Raw genomic sequence first — 22,500 nt, forward strand, 5'->3', positions numbered from 1 at the left:
TTTAAGTGACATGATGTTTAAAACTACTTGAGGCTCGATTCACCTGTCTTTCCTGGTGTTAAAGGGCCATAATAACCGAAAAAATGAAATGCTCTAATTCATTGGAGCATGGAACTTTAAGACAAGAGACCTTGCACTACTGTATAACGCTGCAAAGAGCATAAATACACAGTAGAAGTACTGCTCAGGACCCACAGAGCACAGCTGCGACTAGTGCTGCTGATTTGATTTACAGTATTCTAGGGTTGCCAATCTAACGAATTAGAGCATGTCATCTTTTTTATTATTATGGCCCTTTAAAGGGACATGAAACCCAATATTTTTCTTTTATGATTCAGAAAATACAATTTAAAAAAAGTTTCCAACTTACTTCTATTATCTAATTTTGTTCTGTTGTTATTCTTTGTTGAAGAGATATCTAGATAGGTAGCATGCCTGAACCACTACATGACAGGAAATAGTGCTGTCATCTAGTGCTCTTGCTAATGTATAAAATTGCAAAACTGCTGCCATATAGTGCTGCGGACACGTGCACACTCCTGAACTTACCTTCCTGCTTTTCAACAAAGGATAACAAGAAACAAAGAAAATTGGAAATAGAAGAAAATTGGAAAGTTATTTTTAAATTGTATGTTCTATGTGAATTATGAAATAAATGTTTGGGTTTTATGTCCCTTTAAAGGGACATGACACCCAACATTTTTCTTTCATAATTCAATTAGAGAATACAATTTTAAACAACTTTCCAATTTACTTCTATTATTTATTTACCTTCCTTTCCTTGTTATCCTTTGCTGAAAGGTTTATCTAGGCAAGCTCAGGAGCAGCAAAGAACCTAGGTCCTAGCTGTTGATTGGTGGCTGCATATATATCTCGATTGTGATTGGCTCACCCATGAGTTCAGTTAGAAACCATTAGTGCATTGCTGCTCCTTCAACAAGTGATACCAAGAGAATGAAACAGAGTAGATAATATAAGTAAATTACAAAGTTGTTTAAAATTGTATTCTCTATCTGAATCATGAAAGAAAAAAATTGGTTTTCATGACCCTTTAAGTGCTTACTTAAAGATGTAAAATTTACAGAAATGTTGGGAAAAAAATTGATTTTTTAAAAAAAATATGTAATATTAGTACTCTTTAGAGATTTAAAGTCACTTTGTGAAATCAGAAACATAAAATGCAGCGTGTAGCTTGAATTAAAATGCTTATTCAGTAAATAAATTAAATTTGCTTTTTAAAACTTTATTTTTGTTACAAATGGAACTACAAGGTTCTGAAATGTTAAGAACGCCTGATCTTTATCTCTGATTTAAATAAATGCCATGGAGATAAATTAATGAATTTAAAAATATGGTTCATTTTTATGAATTCAGAGGAATTTAAACTTTAACTGTTCAATTAAAGGGACATGAAACCCAAAGTTTTCTTTTATGAATCAGATAGAGCATGTGATTTTAAACAACTCTCCAATTCACTTCTATTATAACATTTTCTTCATTCCCGTGGTATCTTTTGTTGGAAAGCAGGGATGAAAGCTTAACCTCTTAAGGACATATGACGGAATTTTTCTGTCACAAAACAATTGAGCAAACTGAAAGCTGTGTCCTTAAAGGGTTAAAGGACCAGTCAACACAGTAGATTTGCATAATCAGACAATGCAATAGCACGTAGTCTGAACTTCAAATGAGTAGTAGATTTTTTTCTCTGTCAATTTTAAAAGTTATGCCTTTTTCCACTCCCCCTGTACCATGTGACAGCCATCAACCAATCACAAATGCATATACGTACCATGTGACAGCCATCAGCCATTCACAAATGCATATACTGTACTTATATTCTGTGAATTCTTGCACATGCTCAGTAGCAGCTGTTGACTCAAAAAGTTTAAATATAAAAAGACTGTGCACATTTAGTTAATTGAAGTAAATTGGAAAGTTGTTTAAAATTACATGCTCTATCTATCTGAATAATGAAAGTTTAATTTTGATTGAATGTCTCTGGAGCACTAGATGCTAGCACTATTTGCTGCCATTTAGTGCTCCAGAAACCTACCTATGTATCTCTTCAACACAGAATAGCATGACAACAAAACAATTTGATAATAGAAATAAATTGGAAACTTTTTAAAAAAAAATTGTATTCTCTGTCTGAATCACAAAATCATTTTTTGGGTATCATATCCCTTTAAAGATGTGAATGTTGTTTCATATGAGCTCAGGGATATAACTTGTGTTCATTAACTAAAAGGCTAATTATATCTGTATTATATCTGTATTTACCCACAGAATAATGCAGTTTAAATCACCCATCTTAGTAGGAAATGTATATATGTACAAAAGGTAAATAGCTGTTTATAATGTGTTGATATTAAAGGTACATAAAGGTGAAAAAAGAAAACATTCTAATATGTGAGAGAATTTTATTATTGCACTTTTGTTTGCATATAAATATGTTTTCAACCCCTGTAAATGGATAAAGTTAGCTCCATAGTAGCAATGCACTACTGAGAGCTAGCTGAAGAGACCTAGTGAGCCAATAACAAGAGGCATATGTGAGTATCCACCAATCACCAGCTAGATTCCAGTAGTGCATTTCTGGTTCTGAGAAAACCTCTAACAAAGGATACCAAGAGAATTGAGCAAATTTGATAACAAAAGCAAATTGGGCAGTTTCTTTAACAGAAATAAACCATTAGAGAGTACAAAGAGCACTGCTGCAAAAGATGAAACTCTGACTCATGAGTCTCAGTCATCAGCAGCAAAGTAAATGTCACCTTGAAAAGTACCACTTGTACTATCTGTGCTAAACACAAACTTTTGTGTATTATTTATGCAATTGCTTTACCTTTATGGGGGAGGGGCTCAGAAGAAGCCTCTTAATATGTTGACTTTAGTTTCGATGAGAAAGCAGAGTCATCAGACTGCACAAAGGGACGTTCTAGTTTAAAAATAAAATGCTCTATTTTCTTAGAACAGTTCATATTAAAGGGACATGAAACCTAATAAATTGTTCTTTCATGATTCAGATAGATCATATCATTTTAAACAACTTTCGAATTTTACTTCTATTATCTCATTTGTTTTGTTCTCTAACTATGCCTTTTTGAAAAGCATACTTAGGTAGGCTCAGGAGCTGGGATCAAGCTGCTGATTGGTGGCTGCACATATATACCTCTTGTGACAGGATTAATGTGTTCAGCTATCCCCCAGTAGTGTATTGCTGCTCATTCAACAAAGGATACCAAGAGAATGAGGCAAAATATATAATAAAAGTCAATTTCAAAATGGTATGCTATATCTTAATCATGAAAGAAAAAAAATTGTGTTTCATGCCCCTTTAAACAAAATATATTCTTTGCATACGTTTAAACCCTACAAAAAGGAAGAATAAGTGTTTCTATGCCACCTAGGGCTTGATTTATCAAGCTGCGGCGGACAGGGGCGCATATACGTGCCCCTGTCCGCCGCAGCTCGCCTCTGGCGGGGTGAATTTCCCCAGAGGAATTTGCCATTGCACACAAGCACTATTTTGCGCTCGCGTGCATTCCCGCCCCCTGCCGGCGCACAGCCAATCACGCGCGGGCAGAAGCTGTCAATCTCCTCGTTCGGACTAGACCGCGGAGATTGAATTTCGCCACCCTTGAGGTGGTGAAAGGTTAGGAAAGCAGTGGTATGATGAACGCTGCTTGTTAAATACGGCAAGCTGGTTCTCTTGTGAGAACCTGCAGCCATAGGGGCTCAAAGGCTGGCGAAAGCCTTTGATAAATCGACCCCTTAAGATGAGAATAGTAAGCAAATTAATGATGCTCCAATCACTGGCTGTATTATCATGTAGCGTAGAATAAGGGTGTTCAAGGTGTGCACTCTACCACATTAGCTTTCATATGTCATTGGTTCCATGAGGAGTTGCTTCCCACAGACAGGGACATAGAAGAGGCGTCTAGACTTGGGAGAAAGAAGATTTAGATAGAGTATACCATTTTAAATAGTTTCCCAAATTACTTTTATTATTAAATTTGCTTTATTCACTTGGTACCCTTTGTTGAAAGTGCAGCAATGCACTAATAGGGGCTAGCTGAACACATCAGATCAGCCAGTCACAAAAGATATGCTTTTTAATAAATAATACAAAAAGAACAAAGCAAATTGCATAATAGAAGCAAATTGGAAAGTTGAATCAATTGGTTTCATGTCAATTTAAACAGTGGATGTTGCTTTTTTAGGGAAAGAAAAAATCCTATCACTATTTTTTTAAATTGTTACAGAATGTGCCTTTACTCCTGATTATATGCACTTTAAGATGGGTGCTGTACCCACATCTTTTGATTGGAGAATAAATGTTTATTTTTCAGTAATCTGGAGATTATTGCAATAATGTAAGTGAACTAAAATGCCAAGCAATCCAAAGCATGCCCCTGATGGTATGAGATTACTGTGTGGTTAGCACCAATAATTCAGCATTTTGATTGGAGCCCTGCAGGAAAGCAATGTCTCCACATGATTAAGGAACACACCCTAACATTTTACAGCTTTTGTTTCTAATTTCAAAGATTTATTTTTAGCAGGAATTATTTTCAGACAAACTAGATTGGTACCTATTCCATGTCTCTACTAGGGCCAGTCTTGGAGCCACTGACCGTTTTGTACACAAGCTTTATTGACACCTAATTACATTCACATGCACAAATCAGGCGAGGCCTCGGCTCTAAGATAGCAGTTCCCAGTACTGCATTGCTGACATTAACTATGTAACTAATGTAATAGATCTAATCTTAAATTAAATGTTAATTAAAAAGTTATAAAATTGTTCTCCACATGATTATTTTTTCTCCATTTATCCTACATTGAAACATCTCGGAAATGGATGCAATTCATTGCTGCAAAATGTGTTCCAGACAAGTAATACATAGTGTATATTTCAAATGTCAAATATCTGACAACAACAAATATCAGAATATAACTGAAAACTCTTTTACATGTACAATAGTAACAGTAATAGTAACCAATACAAACCTAGAAAAATTAGTAACACTCCAACCATCACTTGGAGAAACAGTGATATGGAGATCAGCACAATGAGAGGGATGTAGAACGAGAAGCTAGGTCCTTGTTCAATAACGGCTTTTAACTGCGATGCATTAGCCATTAACAGCGCTACATCTAGCATGCTCTCTGCCGCACTCTTTTTGTTCGCATAGTGATTTATATTTAAGTTCCGTCGAGTCCTTTCACGCACAATCTGAAAAAAAAGAGAGTTTGGTCAAAACAAAGATAGAAACTATTCAATCACATATTTGCTTTAAAGCAGGGGTGAGCAGACTTTTGTAAGGCAAGGGCTACCTCTAATTTTATTCCAAGTGACGTGGTCACCTAACAAAAAAAAAAAAACACCAGTTGCTGGCTGAAAATTGTATTTTTGGCACAGATAGGACCTGCTGGCTGAAAATTGTATTTTTGGCACAGATAGGACCTGCTGGCTGAAAAACATAATTTATGCTTACCTGATAAATTTATTTCTCTTGTAGTGTGTTCAGTCCACGGGTCATCCATTACTTATGGGATATATTCTCCTTCCCAACAAAAAGTTGCAAGAGGATCACCCAAGCAGAGCTGCTATATAGCTCCTCCCCTCACATGTCATATCCAGTCATTCGACCGAAACAAGATGAGAAAGGAGAAACTATAGGGTGCAGTGGTGACTGGAGTTATAATTTAAAATTGAGAACCTGCCTCAAATAGACAGGGCGGGCCGTGGACTGAACACACTACAAGAGAAATAAATTTATCAGGTAAGCATAAATTATGTTTTCTCTTGTTAAGTGTGTTCAGTCCACGGGTCATCCATTACTTATGGGATACCAATACCAAAGCTAAAGTACACGGATGATGGGAGGGACAAGGCAGGAACATTAAACAGAAGGAACCACTGCCTGTAGAACCTTCTCCCAAAAACAGCCTCCGCAGAAGCAAAAGTGTCAAATTTGTAAAATTTGGAAAAAGTATGAAGTGAAGACCAAGTTGCAGCCTTGCAAATCTGTTCAACAGAGGCCTCATTCTTAAAGGCCCAGGTGGAAGCCACAGCTCTAGTGGAATGAGCTGTAATTCTTTCAGGAGGCTGCTGTCCAGCAGTCTCATAGGCTAAGCGTATAATGCTACGAAGCCAAAAAGAGAGAGAGGTAGCCGAAGCCTTTTGACCTCTCCTCTGTCCAGAGTAAACAACAAACAGAGAAGAAGTTTGTCGAAAATCTTTAGTTGCCTGTAAGTAGAACTTCAGAGCACGGACCACGTCTAGATTATGCAAAAGACGTTCCTTCTTTGAAGAAGGATTAGGACATAAGGATGGAACAACAATCTCTTGATTGATATTCTTGTTAGAAACAACCTTAGGTAAAAACCCAGGTTTAGTACGCAGAACTACCTTGTCTGAATGAAAGATCAGATAAGGAGAATCACAATGTAAGGCAGATAACTCAGAGACTCTTCGAGCCGAGGAAATAGCCATCAAAAACAGAACTTTCCAAGATAAAAGCTTAATATCAATGGAATGAAGGGGTTCAAACGGAACACCCTGAAGAACTTTAAGAACCAAGTTTAAGCTCCACGGAGGAGCAACAGCTTTAAATACAGGCTTAATCCTAGCCAAAGCCTGACAAAAAGCCTGGACGTCTGGATTCTCTGCCAGACGCTTGTGTAAAAGAATAGACAGAGCAGAAATCTGTCCCTTTAGTGAACTAGCGGATAAGCCCTTTTCTAAACCCTCTTGTAGAAAAGACAATATCCTAGGAATCTTAACCTTACTCCATGAATAACTCTTGGATTCACACCAATATAAATATTTTACGCCATATCTTGTGGTAAATTTTTCTGGTAACAGGTTTCCGAGCCTGTATTAATGTATCAATAACCGAATCCGAAAACCCACGCTTTGATAGAATCAAGAGTTCAATTTCCAAGCAGTCAGCCTCAGAGAAATTAGGTTTGGATGGTTGAAAGGACCCTGAATTAGAACACATAAGCTATGTTGAAAACCCAAGGGGCTGCTAGTGCATCTACCAGCACCGCTCCCGGGTCCCTGGACCTGGATCCGTAACAAGGAAGCTTGGCATTCTGGCGAGATGCCATGAGATCCAGATCCGGTTTGCCCCAACGATGAATCAGTTGGGCAAATACCTCCGGGTGAAGTTCCCACTCCCCCGGATGAAAAGTCAGGCGACTTAAAAAATCCGCCTCCCAGTTCTCCACGCCTGGGATGTAGATCGCTGACAGGTGGCAAGAGTGAGACTCTGCCCAGCGAATTATCTTCGAGACTTCCAACATCGCTAGGGAACTCCTGGTTCCCCCTTGATGATTGATGTAAGCCACAGTCGTGATGTTGTCCGACTGAAATCTGATGAACCGCAGTGTTGCCAACTGAGGCCAAGCTAGAAGAGCATTGAATATTGCTCTTAATTCTAGAATGTTTATTGGGAGGAGTTTCTCCTCCTGAGTCCACGATCCCTGAGCCTTCAGGGAGTTCCAGACTGCTCCCCAGCCTAGTAGGCTGGCATCTGTTGTTACAATCGTCCAATCTGGTCTGCGAAAAGTCATTCCTTTGGACAGATGAACCCGTGACAACCACCAGAGAAGAGAATCTCTGGTCTCCTGGTCCAGATTTAGCAAAGGGGACAGATCTGAGTAATCCCCGTTCCATTGACTTAGCATGCATAGTTGCAGCGGTCTGAGATGTAGGCGCGCAAATGGCACTATGTCCATTGCCGCGACCATTAAGCCGATTACTTCCATGCACTGAGCTACTGATGGGCTTGGAATGGAATGAAGGACACGGCAAGCATTGAGAAGCTTTGATAACCTGGACTCCGTCAGGTAAATCTTCATCTCTACAGAATCTATAAGAGTCCCTAGAAAAGGAACCCTTGTGAGTGGTAACAGAGAACTCTTTTCCACGTTCACTTTCCACCCATGCGACCTCAGAAATGCTAGAACTATCTCTGTATGAGACTTTGCATTTTGAAAACTTGACGCTTGTATCAGAATGTCGTCTAGGTACGGAGCCACCGCTATGCCTCGTGGTCTTAGTACCGCCAGAAGAGAGCCCAGAACCTTTGTAAAAATTCTCGGGGCCGTAGCCAACCCAAAGGGAAGCGCTACAAACTGGTAATGCCTGTCTAGAAAGGCAAACCTTAGGTACCGATAATGATCTTTGTGAATCGGTATGTGAAGGTAGGCATCCTTTAAATCCACTGTGGTCATGTATTGACCCTCTTGGATCATGGGTAGGATGGTCCGAATGGTTTCCATCTTGAACGATGGAACCCTTAGGAATTTGTTTAAGATTTTTAAATCTAAGATTGGTCTGAAGGTTCCCTCTTTCTTGGGAACCACAAACAGATTTGAATAAAACCCTTGCCCCTGTTCCGTCCGCGGAACTGGGTGGATCACTCCCATCACTAAGAGGTCTTGTACACATTGTAGAAATGCCTCTTTCTTTACTAGGTTTGTTGATAACCTTAACAGATGAAACCTCCCTTGTGGAGGAGAAGTTTTGAAATCCAGAAGGTATCCCTGAGATATAATCTCCAACGTCCAGGGATCCTGTACATCTCTTGCCCAAGCCTGGACGAAGAGAGAGAGTCTGCCCCCCACTAGATCCGTCTCCGGAAAGGGGGCCCTGACTTCATGCTGTCTTAGGGGCGGAAGTAGGTTTTCTGGTCTGCTTGCCCTTGTTCCATGACTGGTTGCCTTTCCAACCCTGTCTGTAACGAGCAGTAGTTCCTTCCTGTTTTGTAGCGGAGGAAGTTGATGCTGCTCCTGCCTTGAAATTACGAAAGGCACGAAAATTAGACTGTTTGGCCTTCAATTTGGCCCTGTCCTGAGGAAGGGTGTGGCCCTTACCTCCAGTAATGTCAGCAATAATTTCCTTCAAGCCGGGCCCGAATAAGGTCTGCCCTTTGAAAGGAATGTTTAGTAATTTAGACTTAGAAGTTACATCTGCTGACCAGGATTTAAGCCAAAGCGCTCTGCGCGCCTGTATGGCGAATCCGGAATTTTTAGCCGTAAGTTTGGTTAAATGCACTACGGCATCCAAAACAAATGCATTAGCCAGCTTAAGGGTTCTAATCTTGCTCAGAGATTCATCCAATGGTGCTGTGCGAATCGCCTCTTCCAGAGACTCAAACCAGAATGCCGCTGCAGCAGTGACAGGTGCAATGCATGCAAGAGGCTGTAATATAAAACCTTGTTGAACAAACATTTTCTTAAGATAACCCTCTAATTTTTTATCCATTGGATCTGAGAAAGCACAGCTATCCTCCACCGGGATAGTGGTACGCTTGGCTAAAGTAGAAACTGCTCCCTCCACCTTAGGGACCGTCTGCCATAAGTCTCGTGTGGTGGCGTCTATAGGGAACATTTTTCTAAATATTGGAGGAGGGGAAAAAGGCACACCGGGTCTATCCCACTCCTTACTAATAATCTCTGTAAGCCTCTTTGGTATAGAAAAAATGTCAGTACACACCGGCACCGCGTAGTATTTATCCAGCTTACATAATTTCTCTGGGATTGCCACCGTGTCACAATCATTCAGAGCCGCTAACACCTCCCCTAGCAACACGCGGAGGTTCTCAAGCTTAAATTTAAAATTTGAAATTTCTGAATCCGGTCTCCCCGAATCAGAACCGTCACCCACAGAATGAAGCTCTCCGTCCTCATGTTCTGCAAATTGTGACGCAGTATCAGACATGGCTCTCGTGTCATCGGCGCACTCTGTCCTTAACCCAGAACTGTCGCGCTTGCCTCTTAACTCGGGCATGTTGTATAATACTTCTTTCATAACATTAGCCATATCATGTAAAGTGATTTGTAAGGGCCTTGATGTACTTGGCGCCTCAATCTCACGCACCTCCTGAGCGGGAGACGAAGGTACTGACACGTGAGGAGAGTTAGACGGCATAACTGCCCCCTCGTTGTCTGGTGATAATTTTTTAATCGGTACAGATTGATTTTTCAAAGTAACATCAATACAATTGGTACACATATTTCTATTGGGCTCCACAACGGCTTTTAAACATAATGAACAAGCAGATTCCTCTGTATCAGACATGTTTAAACAGACTAGCAATGAAGCTAGCAAGCTTGGAAAATACTTTCAATAAATTTGCAAGCAATATAAAAAACACTGCAGCGCTTTTAAAAAACACAGTTGAGTAACAAAGAACTAATTCAGTTATAGTCAACAATTCTTTAAATGTATTAATTAGCAGAGGATTGCACCCATTAGCAACAGGATGCTTAACCCCTCAGTACCCAAAAAAACGGATATCAAATTAATATTAAACGTTTTTATCACAGTCTAACACACTGTCACAGGTCTGCTGTGACTGATTACCTCCCTCAAAAACGAATTTTGAAGACCCCTGAGCTCTCTAGAGACGTCCTGGATCAAGGAGGAAGAAGCAGGAAGACTGTGCTAGAATTTTAACTGCTCAACAAGGCGCTAAAAAGAGGCCCCTCCCGCTCATTTACAACAGTGGGAGACCTGATATAACGGTTTCTATGCAGAAAAATACGTTAGCCATGTGGAAAAAAATTCATGCCCAAAGGATTTATCACCAAAGTACCTCACAAAACGAATAACATGCCAGTAAACGTTTTGAAAATAAACTTCTTTAAATGTCATGCAAAGTTATCACTAAGCCTGCAACCAGTCGCTACCACTGCAGATAAGGCTTAAGCATTATTTCAGTATTAACAGTATTTTCTCAGTCAAATTCTAGTCCCTAGAAAATAACTCTACTGTGCATACATTTATCAGCCTGATACCAGTCACAACTACTGCATTTAAGGCTGTACTTACATCATACGGTAACAGCAGTATTTTCTTAGTCAATTCCATTCCCAGAAAATATTGTACTGCACATACCTCATTTGCGGGGGACCCCGCATGCTATTCCCATGTTCTGAAGTTACCCCACTCCTTAGAATGTCGAGAACAGCCAAAGGATCTTAGTTACGCCTGCTAAGATCATAGAAAACGCAGGCAGTTTCTTCTTCCAAATACTGCCTGAGATAGAAAAACAGCACACTCCGGTGCCATTTAAAATAACAAACTTTTGATTGAAGAATAATTAAGTAAAAACTCCAACTCCTCCCGCGACCTCCTTCTTTGTTGAGGGTTGCAAGAGAATGACTGGGTATGACATGTGAGGGGAGGAGCTATATAGCAGCTCTGCTTGGGTGATCCTCTTGCAACTTCCTGTTGGGAAGGAGAATATATCCCATAAGTAATGGATGACCCGTGGACTGAACACACTTAACAAGAGAAATTGTATTTTTGGCACAGATAGGACCTGCTGGCTGAAAATTGTATTTTGGCCTCAAATAGGACCTGCTGGCTGAAAATGTTATTTTTGCCACAAATAATACAGCTTTAAAAATGAGCCGCGCTCTTGAATAATTACAGCCGCACTCTTTACTTACTGCGAGAGCTCTCTCTATGTGACGCTGGGACCATTAAGCAACCTTATCTGTGTACCGTGCCTGCGTATGAATAAGTAGTCTCACAATCAAGACGACTTGACTATAGGGCTAGCAGAGTAGTCAAGCCTGGAACACATGGGAACCCCACAGCTCAGGCACAATGATGACAATGAACTATTCTCAGCCAATCATAGACTCATTCTACAAAGTAATTTTATTGGCTGGAGGCCATGTCAGGTTTATTAGGGGCAGGTCCTGTTGGCTGCTCTCCATCCGTCCGCTACTAGCTGAAGACTACTGTAAATAGTTGGGACAGACAGCAGCAGGACCTGCAGGCTCTGTACCACCTTAAACAGCAACCAGAGACTGGTATAGCAGCAACAGCACTGACCTGCACATTTTGGTGACAAATTCTGGGGACAGAAAGCTACAGAAACTAGCACAAAGTATAGCTAATATTAGTGTGTCAGAGAAAGTATCAGAGAGCAGCATCAAAGCCTGGTACAAAGTAAAAGAACCTGAGGGGGAGCAACAGACCCTGGGAAAAAACAACACCAGACCATTCACCCAGAAGAGCCTGGTGACAAGTAACAGAGGAGAGAACTAGAAAGTAGCTTTAGAATATCAGACAGAGTAGGACCTGGAATTGACAAACATAGGGATACCGAGCAGCATCTCAGCCTGGCGCATGAAGAGTCTGTACTACGGACTGACCGCTCTTGAGACAAAAAGTAGGAGAGTTTGGGACAGGCAGTAACCAAAGCTGGGGCAGCGAGTCAGCTACAGCCACGTCCCACATGCTGAAGTACACAGACCGCCGTCATAGACTCATAGCCGATTTCAAAAGTCTGCATAAGATAAACATTTCTCATACATCTACGGTGACGAGGCTCTTCACTCATAATCTAGATGTGTGAGAAATGTTTCTCTCATTATGCAGACTTTTAAAATCTTCCAGGCGGTCACCTCAAAATTCACTCGCGGTCCACTGGTAGACCACGATCTACCTCTTGCCCACCCCTGCTTTAAAAGGACATGAAACCCACATTTTTTCTTTTCGTGATTTAGTAGAGAATACAATTTAAAAAAAGTTTCCAATTTATTTCTATTATAAAATTAGCTTAGTTTTCATGTTATTCTTTGTTGAAGAGATATTTAGATAGGTAACATGCACTATCTGTAGCACTACATGACAGGAAATAGTGCTGCCATATAATGATAATGCTAATGTATAACATTAGTGAACTACTGCTGACATATAGTACTGCAGACACGTGCACACTTCCTGCTTTTCAACTATAACTGTGTTAAACCCTTCAACTAAGAATAATACAAAAACGAAAAAGAAAATTTAACAATAGAAGCAAATTAGAAAATTGTTTAAAATTGTATGTTCTATCTGAATCATGAAAGAAAAATATTGATTTTTATATCCCTTTAAAGCAGCTGAAGCTGTGTCCCTTAGGAATGTGGTGATTTTTTGTCCAAGATGGCTGCCTCCAGACGAGGTTCTGCACTGTAATGTCTTGCGCATGTGCACTCTTATTTCTGTCTGAAAGCAGCCATCTTGGAAAGACATTAAACATTTTCTAAAGGATGAGGCTTTGGCAGAGAATGTGATTGAGGTGATGAGCAGAATGAAAATAGAAAACATGTAAGTGCCACCATTTTCTACAGAAAATACCCAATAATTGAGGGTTGCTGATACAATTAAATTATAACTCACTGTGTGTTACTGTAGTTACTGACACAAAGGGGTTAAATTATTGCTCTATTCATGTTACTGACAGCTAAATGGTATAACTGTTCATTTATATTTATTGGCACAAATGAGGTACAGCATTACAAGGATAAATTACTGATCTATACTTGTTGCAGTGTCTAAATTTAGTCATCAAGATTTGCCACTTAAATTTTTTCTATTTTGTATATGAAAAGCAACAGTAAAGTCAAAACTTGTTTGTATACAACTGATACTTAAGTATCTATTGCTTACTGGTTGAAAGGGACAACTCCCACAGCTTTATTGGTGAATGGCAAACCTCCTATATCCTTGTTAGAAAAGTTGGTTTATTCTGCACAGGAATGCCCAACAACAGGAAGCAAGTTTGCTATCCACTAATTGTAATCATCAGAAGTAAAATATTTAAAGGTACAGTCTATATCAGAATTTGTATTGTTTCAAAAGATAGATAATCCCTTTATTACACATTCCCCAGTTTTGCATAACCAACATGGTTATATTAATATACTTTTTACCTTTGTGATAACCTTGTTTCTATGCCTCTGCAGTCTGCCCCCTTATTACGTGTAATCCAGTTGATGTTCTTATTTTAAATGTTTACACATGTATTATTTGTTTTCCAGTAAAAAACAATGCTAAAAAAATTACACTGTTCAATATGAGAAAGCACAGAAACAATTAGCCAACTGATACTATTTAAACTTGAATAAAACATATCTACAAAGCCCCATTACCCTTTTTTCATACTATTCTAATCCTAGCTCACAATTCATCTATTCTTTCTAGCAATCCTTGGATATACAAATGGGCATTGTCAAGACACACAACTGTACCCTTTATCTGATGGTTCCAATATGGTGTCACTAGTAGGAACAAACAGAAATAGAGCTGTTTATCATCAAGACAATTTAAAAAGTTATGTATAATATGTGTATTCTTTCAATTTAAAATAAATACATAAATAAATATTAATAAAAATATATATATGTATATATATATATATATATATATATATATATATATATATATATATATTTAATAAATATATATATATATATATACACACACATATATATATATATATATATATTATTTATTTATTTATTTATAAAAAAAAAAATATATATATATATATATATATATATATATATATAAATATATATATATATACACACACACACATTTTTTGTATTTCAGCTGACTTTAAAGGGACAGTCAACTCAAAAAAATGTATCGTTTAAAAAGATAGATAATCCCTTTATTACCCATTCCCCAGTTTTGCATAACCAACACAGTTATATTAATATAGTTTTTACCTCTGTGATTACCTTGTATCTAAGCCTCTGCAGACTGCCCCCTTATTTCAGTTCTTTTGACAGACTTGGATTTTGGCCAATCAGTGCTGACTTATAAATAACTCCCCGGGAGTGAGCACAATGTTATCTATATAGCACACATGAACTTGTGCTGTCTAGCTGTGAAAAACTGTCAGAATGCAGAGCCAGCCTTCAAGGGCTTAGAAATTATCATATGAGCCTACCTAGATTTAAGTTTCAACAAAGAATACCAAAAAACAAAGCAAAGTTGATGATGAAAGTAAATTGGAAAGTTGTTTAAAATTGCATGCCCTGGGGCGTGTCCGGGCAATGGTGGCGAACAGCCACACTTTCAGAAGCTCCGGGTGAATCCTGCTTAATCCGCCGATTTGTTCAGGCATTTGACAGCAAAATTGAACATAAATAGCTGTGACAAATCCCCTATAATTGGGGGATCAAAGAATATCTTTTCTGCTGTTTACATGATTTTTGGACCCTGAACCGGACCATTGAGGCTCTAGGCGGCGGCCTACTACATTTCCCTTGACACCTCCCACCCCCGGTAACCCAGGTATTACAGTTGTGGTGGGACTGTTTTTTTATATATAACATTATGGAGGACTTACACTGGACTCTGCAGATCTTACTCGAGAAACTAGAACATCAAACGGAAAAAGGGATAGCTGACCTCACCAAACTATGCCACACTTTGATCAGGCGGGATACCCCAATTGCCATATGTGATCACAAATGCCAATTTGGGACATGAAGCTCAATTACCACTTGACCAGCATAGAGAGACGTTTATTTTACTGGAGCCTGTGGCGGATGAACTAGATAAATCTGGTGCAACTCAACAATAAGGGGAAACAGGAGACTACGTGAGACGACTACAGAAGGCACAAAATGAAGCTGGAGTGAAGCGGTTCCTGACTAGAGCATGGAGCGATGCGACCGATCGCTCAGGGTATGGCCAGAGAGTTGTGACACTGGTTGCAACAACAGTTATCATAAGGAGGCAGCTAAATAGAGCTGTTATCTGTGAGATCATAGAATGGGACTTGAGTTTCAAATCTGATGGTGCTGCTCTTCCCATCATGGACATGGGCCATGTTTTCGGCCTCTTGATAGTTTCTACAGTTGGTGTTCAGGTGTTGCACGGACCTTTAAGTGTGATGGGCGATGAACTGGTCATTCAAAGCAGAACTGGAGTCGGTTAACAAATAGGGTTCCTATGTCTATGGAGTAATATCCTCATCTAGATAAAAGTTTAATAGTTTAAACACTTTCAGTCAACATTAAGTGTATAAATGAATCTTTACTTTTACACATCTGCATGTTCTTCCGCTATTATTATAAAACATAAATTATGTTTACCTGATGGCAAATTAGCCTATACTATTATCTAATCCTGCTGTATACACCATTAATGACATAAATGAAGTCGGCATTATTCTGCATTCTACGCTGCATTTTATTTATTTATTTTTCTCTATGCTGGGTTAGCTACCCTTACTAGTTCATCATGTTTTAATAAGTTACATGTTCTAGATATCTACATAATACTATTATTGTCATAAAAGGTCTGCAGATCGTAACCAATAGACATGAACCCCCTCAGCTTAATCAGAAGGCTTACAGTTCAATGGATGAGATGTTAACAATCACAATATATCATCAAATCCTATATATTCATTATCGGCTATGTTTTTATCAACAAGTGATTATAAGAATGCCATTGTGGGAGCTATGCTTATTTTAAACCTAATTGCAGAGGTTAAGCTTCCTATATATGTTGCTAGGCAGAATTATATATATCTTAAAGAAGAATGGATAGCTGGCTTTTAAAATGTCTCCAAGTCTATTATATAGTTTAGTGGAACACTAAGTTGCTATACATGGAATTCCGCTGTTATGCAGCCAACATTAAAACTATACAAGAGTATTAATATGGGTTTATACTTACAATGTCAACATCATATATGGAAGGAAAATAAGTCATCCTTTTGACATTTAGATAATAATTTATTAGGGAGTTTTAGCACAAATTCCCTCCTGTACTCATTTCCCCAGACAACTTTATATGTTTCTCAGCTATCAAGTAAGCAACAACCTTATATTACTTTGTTATCTATATATTTTATCAGTATGACTTAAATTGTTATCTCCATAATATAAGGTTATACACTACGTACATCATTGTACTATATGTTCATCTCATTTATTGTTAAAAACATTTAATATATCAGTTGCTAATCTCTATTAAAATGCTAGGTCCAAGAGTGACTACTTTAAATGCTAATTTACCTTTTCTATGCTATATAAGTTTTATGGGGTACAAGAGTTATCTTTTTCGTCAAGTGAGGAAACTTGTCCAGAAAATTATTTAAAATGGAGGTCCCAGATATCTATCTTTTACAATTCATTGAGTTGATTTCCCTTGTGTCGATGATTACTATAACACTGACATTTTTGTTACTTATGTACTATTGAAATTCATATATGTTGTATTATTGGCACAACCTCAATAAAAAATTATGAAATAAATGTAAAAAAAATTGCATGCCCTATCTGAATCATGACAGCTTAATTTTGACTAGACTGTCGCCTTAAGTTGTATCTTGGCACAAAGTTTAATTTTAGATGTTTTGGCTAGATGGAATAAACCATTCTTCCAGACAAGTACACAGCCTTCCTCTCTAATGAACATGGTCAGCTGCAAACAGCATTTTGTACTTGTGAACTTGTGAACTTTTCCCAAAGATGCAAAAAGAGACTCATGTCTTAAAAAAAATAAAAAATAATATATATATATATATATATATATATATATATATATAATTTAGTGTTTCTGCTAATTATTGGAACCCAATATTTTCTCCATTATGTCTCTTTAAAGGGACATTGTTCTATAATATTAAAATGCTCTAAATTCTAACACCATTTTATTAGAGGAATGATTGTTTCTATGTGTTTAACTACTGCAAAAGGAATTAAACGTATAGTTAAAGTTGCAAACTATGACATTGTCTCTCCTGATAGGACACAGACTGTGAGCTAATCCTGAACGGCATATGTACATATCAGCCAATCCCTAGCCATGTTTTGCTCAGGATTGACATGGAAGAGCTCTTAGCACGTGACTTTAACTCTATGGGGGGTAGTTATCAAGCCGTCTACTTTTCTTGCTTCGCCGGCCCAATACGCCCGCCTAAGCTCGCCTACCTTCGCCGCCGCGGACCTGAAAAAATACGCCTAAGTTATCAAATAAAGCTGTCAAAAAGCCGCGGGGCGATGAGCAGCGGACTGTGACAGTTATCACTCATCCGATCTCGCTGCCCTTCAGCTTTTTCCCAGCTTTATTGCTAGCCTGTCACTAAGCACTCACACTAAACTACACTGTTCTATCCCTATACCGGCGCCCCCGGAGCCTCCCGCAACTCAATAAAGTTACTAATCCCTAAACCACCGCTCCTAGACCCTGCCGCAACTCTTATAAATGTATTAACCCCTATCCTGCCCCCCCATACCGTCGCCCTCTATAATAAAATTATTAACCCCTATCCTGCTGATCCCGCACCTCTCCGCAACTAAATAGTTTAACCCCTAAACTGCCGCTCCATGAACCCGCCGCAACCTATATTAAACCTATTAACCCATATCCTGCCCCCCCCTACACCGTCGCCACCTATAATAAATGTATTAACCCCTAATCTGCCCCCCACTACGCCGCCGCCACTGTAATAAAATTATTAACCCCTAAACCTAAGTCTAACCCTAACCCTAACGCCCCCCTAACTTAAATATTAATTAAATAAATCTAAATAAATTAACTCTTATTAAGTAAATGAATCCTATTTAAAACTAAATACTTACCTTTAAAATAAACCCTAATATAGCTACAATATAAATAATAATTATATTCTAGCTATCTTAGGATTTATATTTATTTTACAGGTACCTTTCAATTTATTTTAACCATGTACAATAACTATTAAATAGTTATTAACTATTAATAGCTTACCTAGCTAAAATAAAGAGAAATGTACCTGTGAAATAAATCCTAACCTAAGTTACAATTACACCTAACACTACACTATACTTTAATAAATTATTCCTATTTAAAAATAAATACTTACCTGTAAAATAAACCCTAAGATAGCTACAATGTAATTAATAATTATATTATAGCTATCTTAGGATTTATATTTATTTTACAGGTAACTTTGTATTTATTTTAGCTAGTTAGAATAGTTATTAAATAGTTATTAACTATTTAATAACTACATAGCTAAAAGAAATACAAAATTACCTGTAAAATAAATCATAACTTAAGTTACAATTAAACCTAATACTACACTATCATTAAATTAATTAAATAAATTAACTACAAATAACTACAATTAAATACAATTACATAAACTAACTAAAGTACAAAAAATAAAAAAAGCTAAGTTGCAAAAAATAAAAAAATAAGTTACAAACATGTTACAAATATTACAACAATTTTAAGCTACTTACACCTAATCTAAGCCCCCTAATAAAATAACAAACCCCCCCAAAATAAAAAATGCCCTACCCTATTCTAAATTAAATAAATTTCAAAGCTCTTTTACCTTACCAGCCCTTAAAAGGGCCATTTGTGGGGGCATGCCCCAAAGAAAACAGCTCTTTTGCCTGTAAAAGAAAAATACAACCCCCCCCAACATTAAAACCCACCACCCACATACCCCTAATCTAACCCAAACCCCCCTTACAAAAACCTAACACTAATCCCCTGAAGATCATCCTACCTTGAGTCGTCTTCACTCAGCCGAGCCACCGATGGAACTGAAGAGGACATCCGGAGCGGAAGAAGTTAATCCTCCAAGCGGCGCTGAAGAAATCTTCCATCCGATGAAGTCATCATCCAGGCGGCGCTGAAGAAAAGTCTTCGATCCGTCCGATGTCATCTTCCAAGAGGCGCTGAAGAGGTCTTCTATCCGGGCGAAGTCATCTTCCAAGCCGGGTCTTGAATCTTCCTTCCGCCGACGAATGACGGCTGCTTTAAGGGACGTCATCCAAGATGGCGTCCCCTCAATTCCGATTGGCTGATAGGATTCTATCAGCCAATCGGAATTAAGGTAGGAAAATCTGATTGGCTGATGGAATCAGCCAATCAGATTCAAGTTCAATCCGATTGGCTGATCCAATCAGCCAATCAGATTGAGCTCGCATTCTATTGGCTGATCGGAACAGCCAATAGAATGCGAGCTCAATCTGATTGGCTGATTCCATCAGCCAATCAGATTTTTCCTACCTTAATTCCGATTGGCTGATAGAATCCTATCAGCCAATCGGAATTGAGGGGACGCCATCTTGGATGACGTCCCTTAAAGGAGCCGTCATTCGTCGTAGTCCGTCGGTGAAGAAGGTGGTTCCGTGTCGGCGGAAGGAAGATTCAAGACCCGGCTTGGAAGATGACTTCGCCCGGATAGAAGACCTCTTCAGCGCCTCTTTGAAGATGACATCAGACGGATCGAAGACTTTTCTTCAGCGCCGCCTGGATGATGACTTCATCGGATGGAAGATTTCTTCAGCACCGCTTGGAGGATTAACTTCTTCCGCTCCTCTTCAGTTCCATCGGTGGCTCGGCTGAGTGAAGACGACTCAAGGTAGGATGATCTTCAGGGGATTAGTGTTAGGTTTTTGTAAGGGGGGTTTGGGTTAGATTAGGGGTATGTGGGTGGTGGGTTTTAATGGGGGGGGGGGGTTGTATTTTTCTTTTACAGGCAAAAGAGCTGTTTTCTTTGGGGCATGCCCCCACAAATGGCCCTTTTAAGGGCTGGTAAGGTAAAAGAGCTTTGAAATTTATTTAATTTAGAATAGGGTAGGGCATTTTTTTATTTTGGGGGGTTTGTTATTTTATTAGGGGCTTAGATTAGGTGTAAGTAGCTTAAAATTGTTGTAATATTTGTAACATGTTTGTAACTTATTTTTTTATTTTTTGTAACTTAGCTTTTTTTATTTTTTGTACTTTAGTTAGTTTATGTAATTGTATTTAATTGTAGTTATTTGTAGGTAGTTTATTTAATTAATTTAATGATAGTGTAGTATTAGGTTTAATTGTAACTTAAGTTAGGATTTATTTTACAGGTAATTTTGTATTTCTTTTAGCTATGTAGTTATTAAATAGTTAATAACTATTTAATAACTATTCTATCTAGCTAAAATAAATACAAAGTTACCTGTAAAATAAATATAAATCCTAAGATAGCTATAATATAATTATTATTTATATTGTAGCTATCTTAGGGTTTATTTTACAGGTAGGTATTTATTTTTAAATAGGAATAATTTATTAAAGTATAGTGTAGTGTTAGGTGTAATTGTAACTTAGGTTAGGATTTATTTCACAGGTACATTTCTCTTTATTTTATCTAGGTAAGCTATTAAATAGTTAATAACTATTTAATAGCTATTGTACATAGTTAAAATAAATTGAAAGGTACCTGTAAAATAAATATAAATCCTAAGATAGCTAGAATATAATTATTATTTATATTGTAGCTATATTAGGGTTTATTTTAAAGGTAAGTATTTAGTTTTAAATAGGATTCATTTACTTAATAAGAGTTAATTTATTTAGATTTATTTAATTAATATTTAAGTTAGGGGGGCGTTAGGGTTAGGGTTAGACTTAGGTTTAGGGGTTAATAATTTTATGACAGTGGCGGCGGCGGCGTAGTGGGGGGCAGGATAGGGGTTAATAAATTTATTATAGGTGGCGACGGTGTAGGGGGGGCAGGATAGGGGTTAATACATTTAATATAGGTTGCGGCGGGTTCAGGGAGCGGCGGTTTAGGGGTTAATACATTTATTATAGTTGCGGTGGGCTCCGGGAGTGGCGGTTTAGGGGTTAATATGTATAGAGTAGCTTGCGGTGGGCTCCGGGAGCGGCGGTTTAGGGGGTAATAACTTTATTTAGTTGCGGCGGTGTAGGGGGGGGCAGATTAGTGGTGTTTAGACTCGGGGTACATGTTAGGGTGTTAGGTGCAGACATCTCCCATAGAAATCAATGGGATGTCTGTCAGCAGCGAACTTGTACTTTCGCTATGGTCAGACTCCCATTGATTCCTATGGGATCCGCCGCCTCCAGGCTGGCGGATTGAAAACCAGGTACGCTGGGCCGTAAAAGTGCCGAGCGTACCTGCTAGTTTTTTGATAGCTAGCAAAAGTAGTGAGAATGTGCCACACATCTGGAGTGACGTAAGAATCGATCTGTGTCGGACTGAGTCCGGCGGATCGATGCTTACGTCACAAAATTCTACTTTTGCCGGTCTCGAGCCTTTGATAACTAAGGCGAATCAGCCTCGCCACAAATACGCTGCGGAATTCCAGCGTATTTGAGGTTGACGGCTTGATAACTAGGCCCCTATATTTAATCTCTCGTTGCAGGAGCCAAACACATATAGTAACAAGTGTTTAACCCAATGAAATTCTCAGACAGATAAGAGCATTGTATTGTTACCTTAGGATGTCCCTTTAAGATAATATAAACATAGTACTAATAAAAATAAACTGCTGCAACCACTGATTGGCTCAAACCCTTGTGAGGGTAGCATAGGCAGCGTGTCCAGATGACTACTTTTAGTCTATGTCAATTACAAGTTGCTGGATAGTTAGGTCAGACAACAAGTAGCCATACTGAGCATGTCTTTTACTTTACAGAAGAGAAACCACGGTCCTCAAGTACCCCCAACAGGCCAGGTTTTTATTATAGCTTATCCAGAGCACCATTTAATGTGTTTTTGAAGAAAGGCATCTAGGGTCCTGCACTCCCAGCAAAAAAGCTGATCACCTCTCCATGGTTAGTTACCCTCTGATTTTACCAAAAAACAATTTTTTATTTTTTATTAATAATGTATGTTTTTTTATATACAAAAGATAATTTAGCAAAAAACATTTTTGTTTATTATGCCCCCC

General features: G+C 38.4%; 1 protein-coding gene across 1 annotated transcript in view; it reads right to left on the minus strand.

Annotated features, from left to right (window-relative positions):
- The window catches only part of NINJ1 (ninjurin 1), a 146,996-nt gene that overhangs the window by 7,329 nt on the left and 117,167 nt on the right, over positions 1 to 22,500 (minus strand). The window contains exon 2 of the mRNA XM_053720757.1: positions 5,014 to 5,239. Within this exon, the coding sequence (XP_053576732.1) occupies positions 5,014 to 5,239 (226 nt within the window). The remainder of the gene's footprint in view (positions 1 to 5,013; positions 5,240 to 22,500) is intronic.

Source organism: Bombina bombina, chromosome 7, assembly GCF_027579735.1.
Source record: "Bombina bombina isolate aBomBom1 chromosome 7, aBomBom1.pri, whole genome shotgun sequence".
Taxonomy (NCBI): domain Eukaryota; kingdom Metazoa; phylum Chordata; class Amphibia; order Anura; family Bombinatoridae; genus Bombina; species Bombina bombina.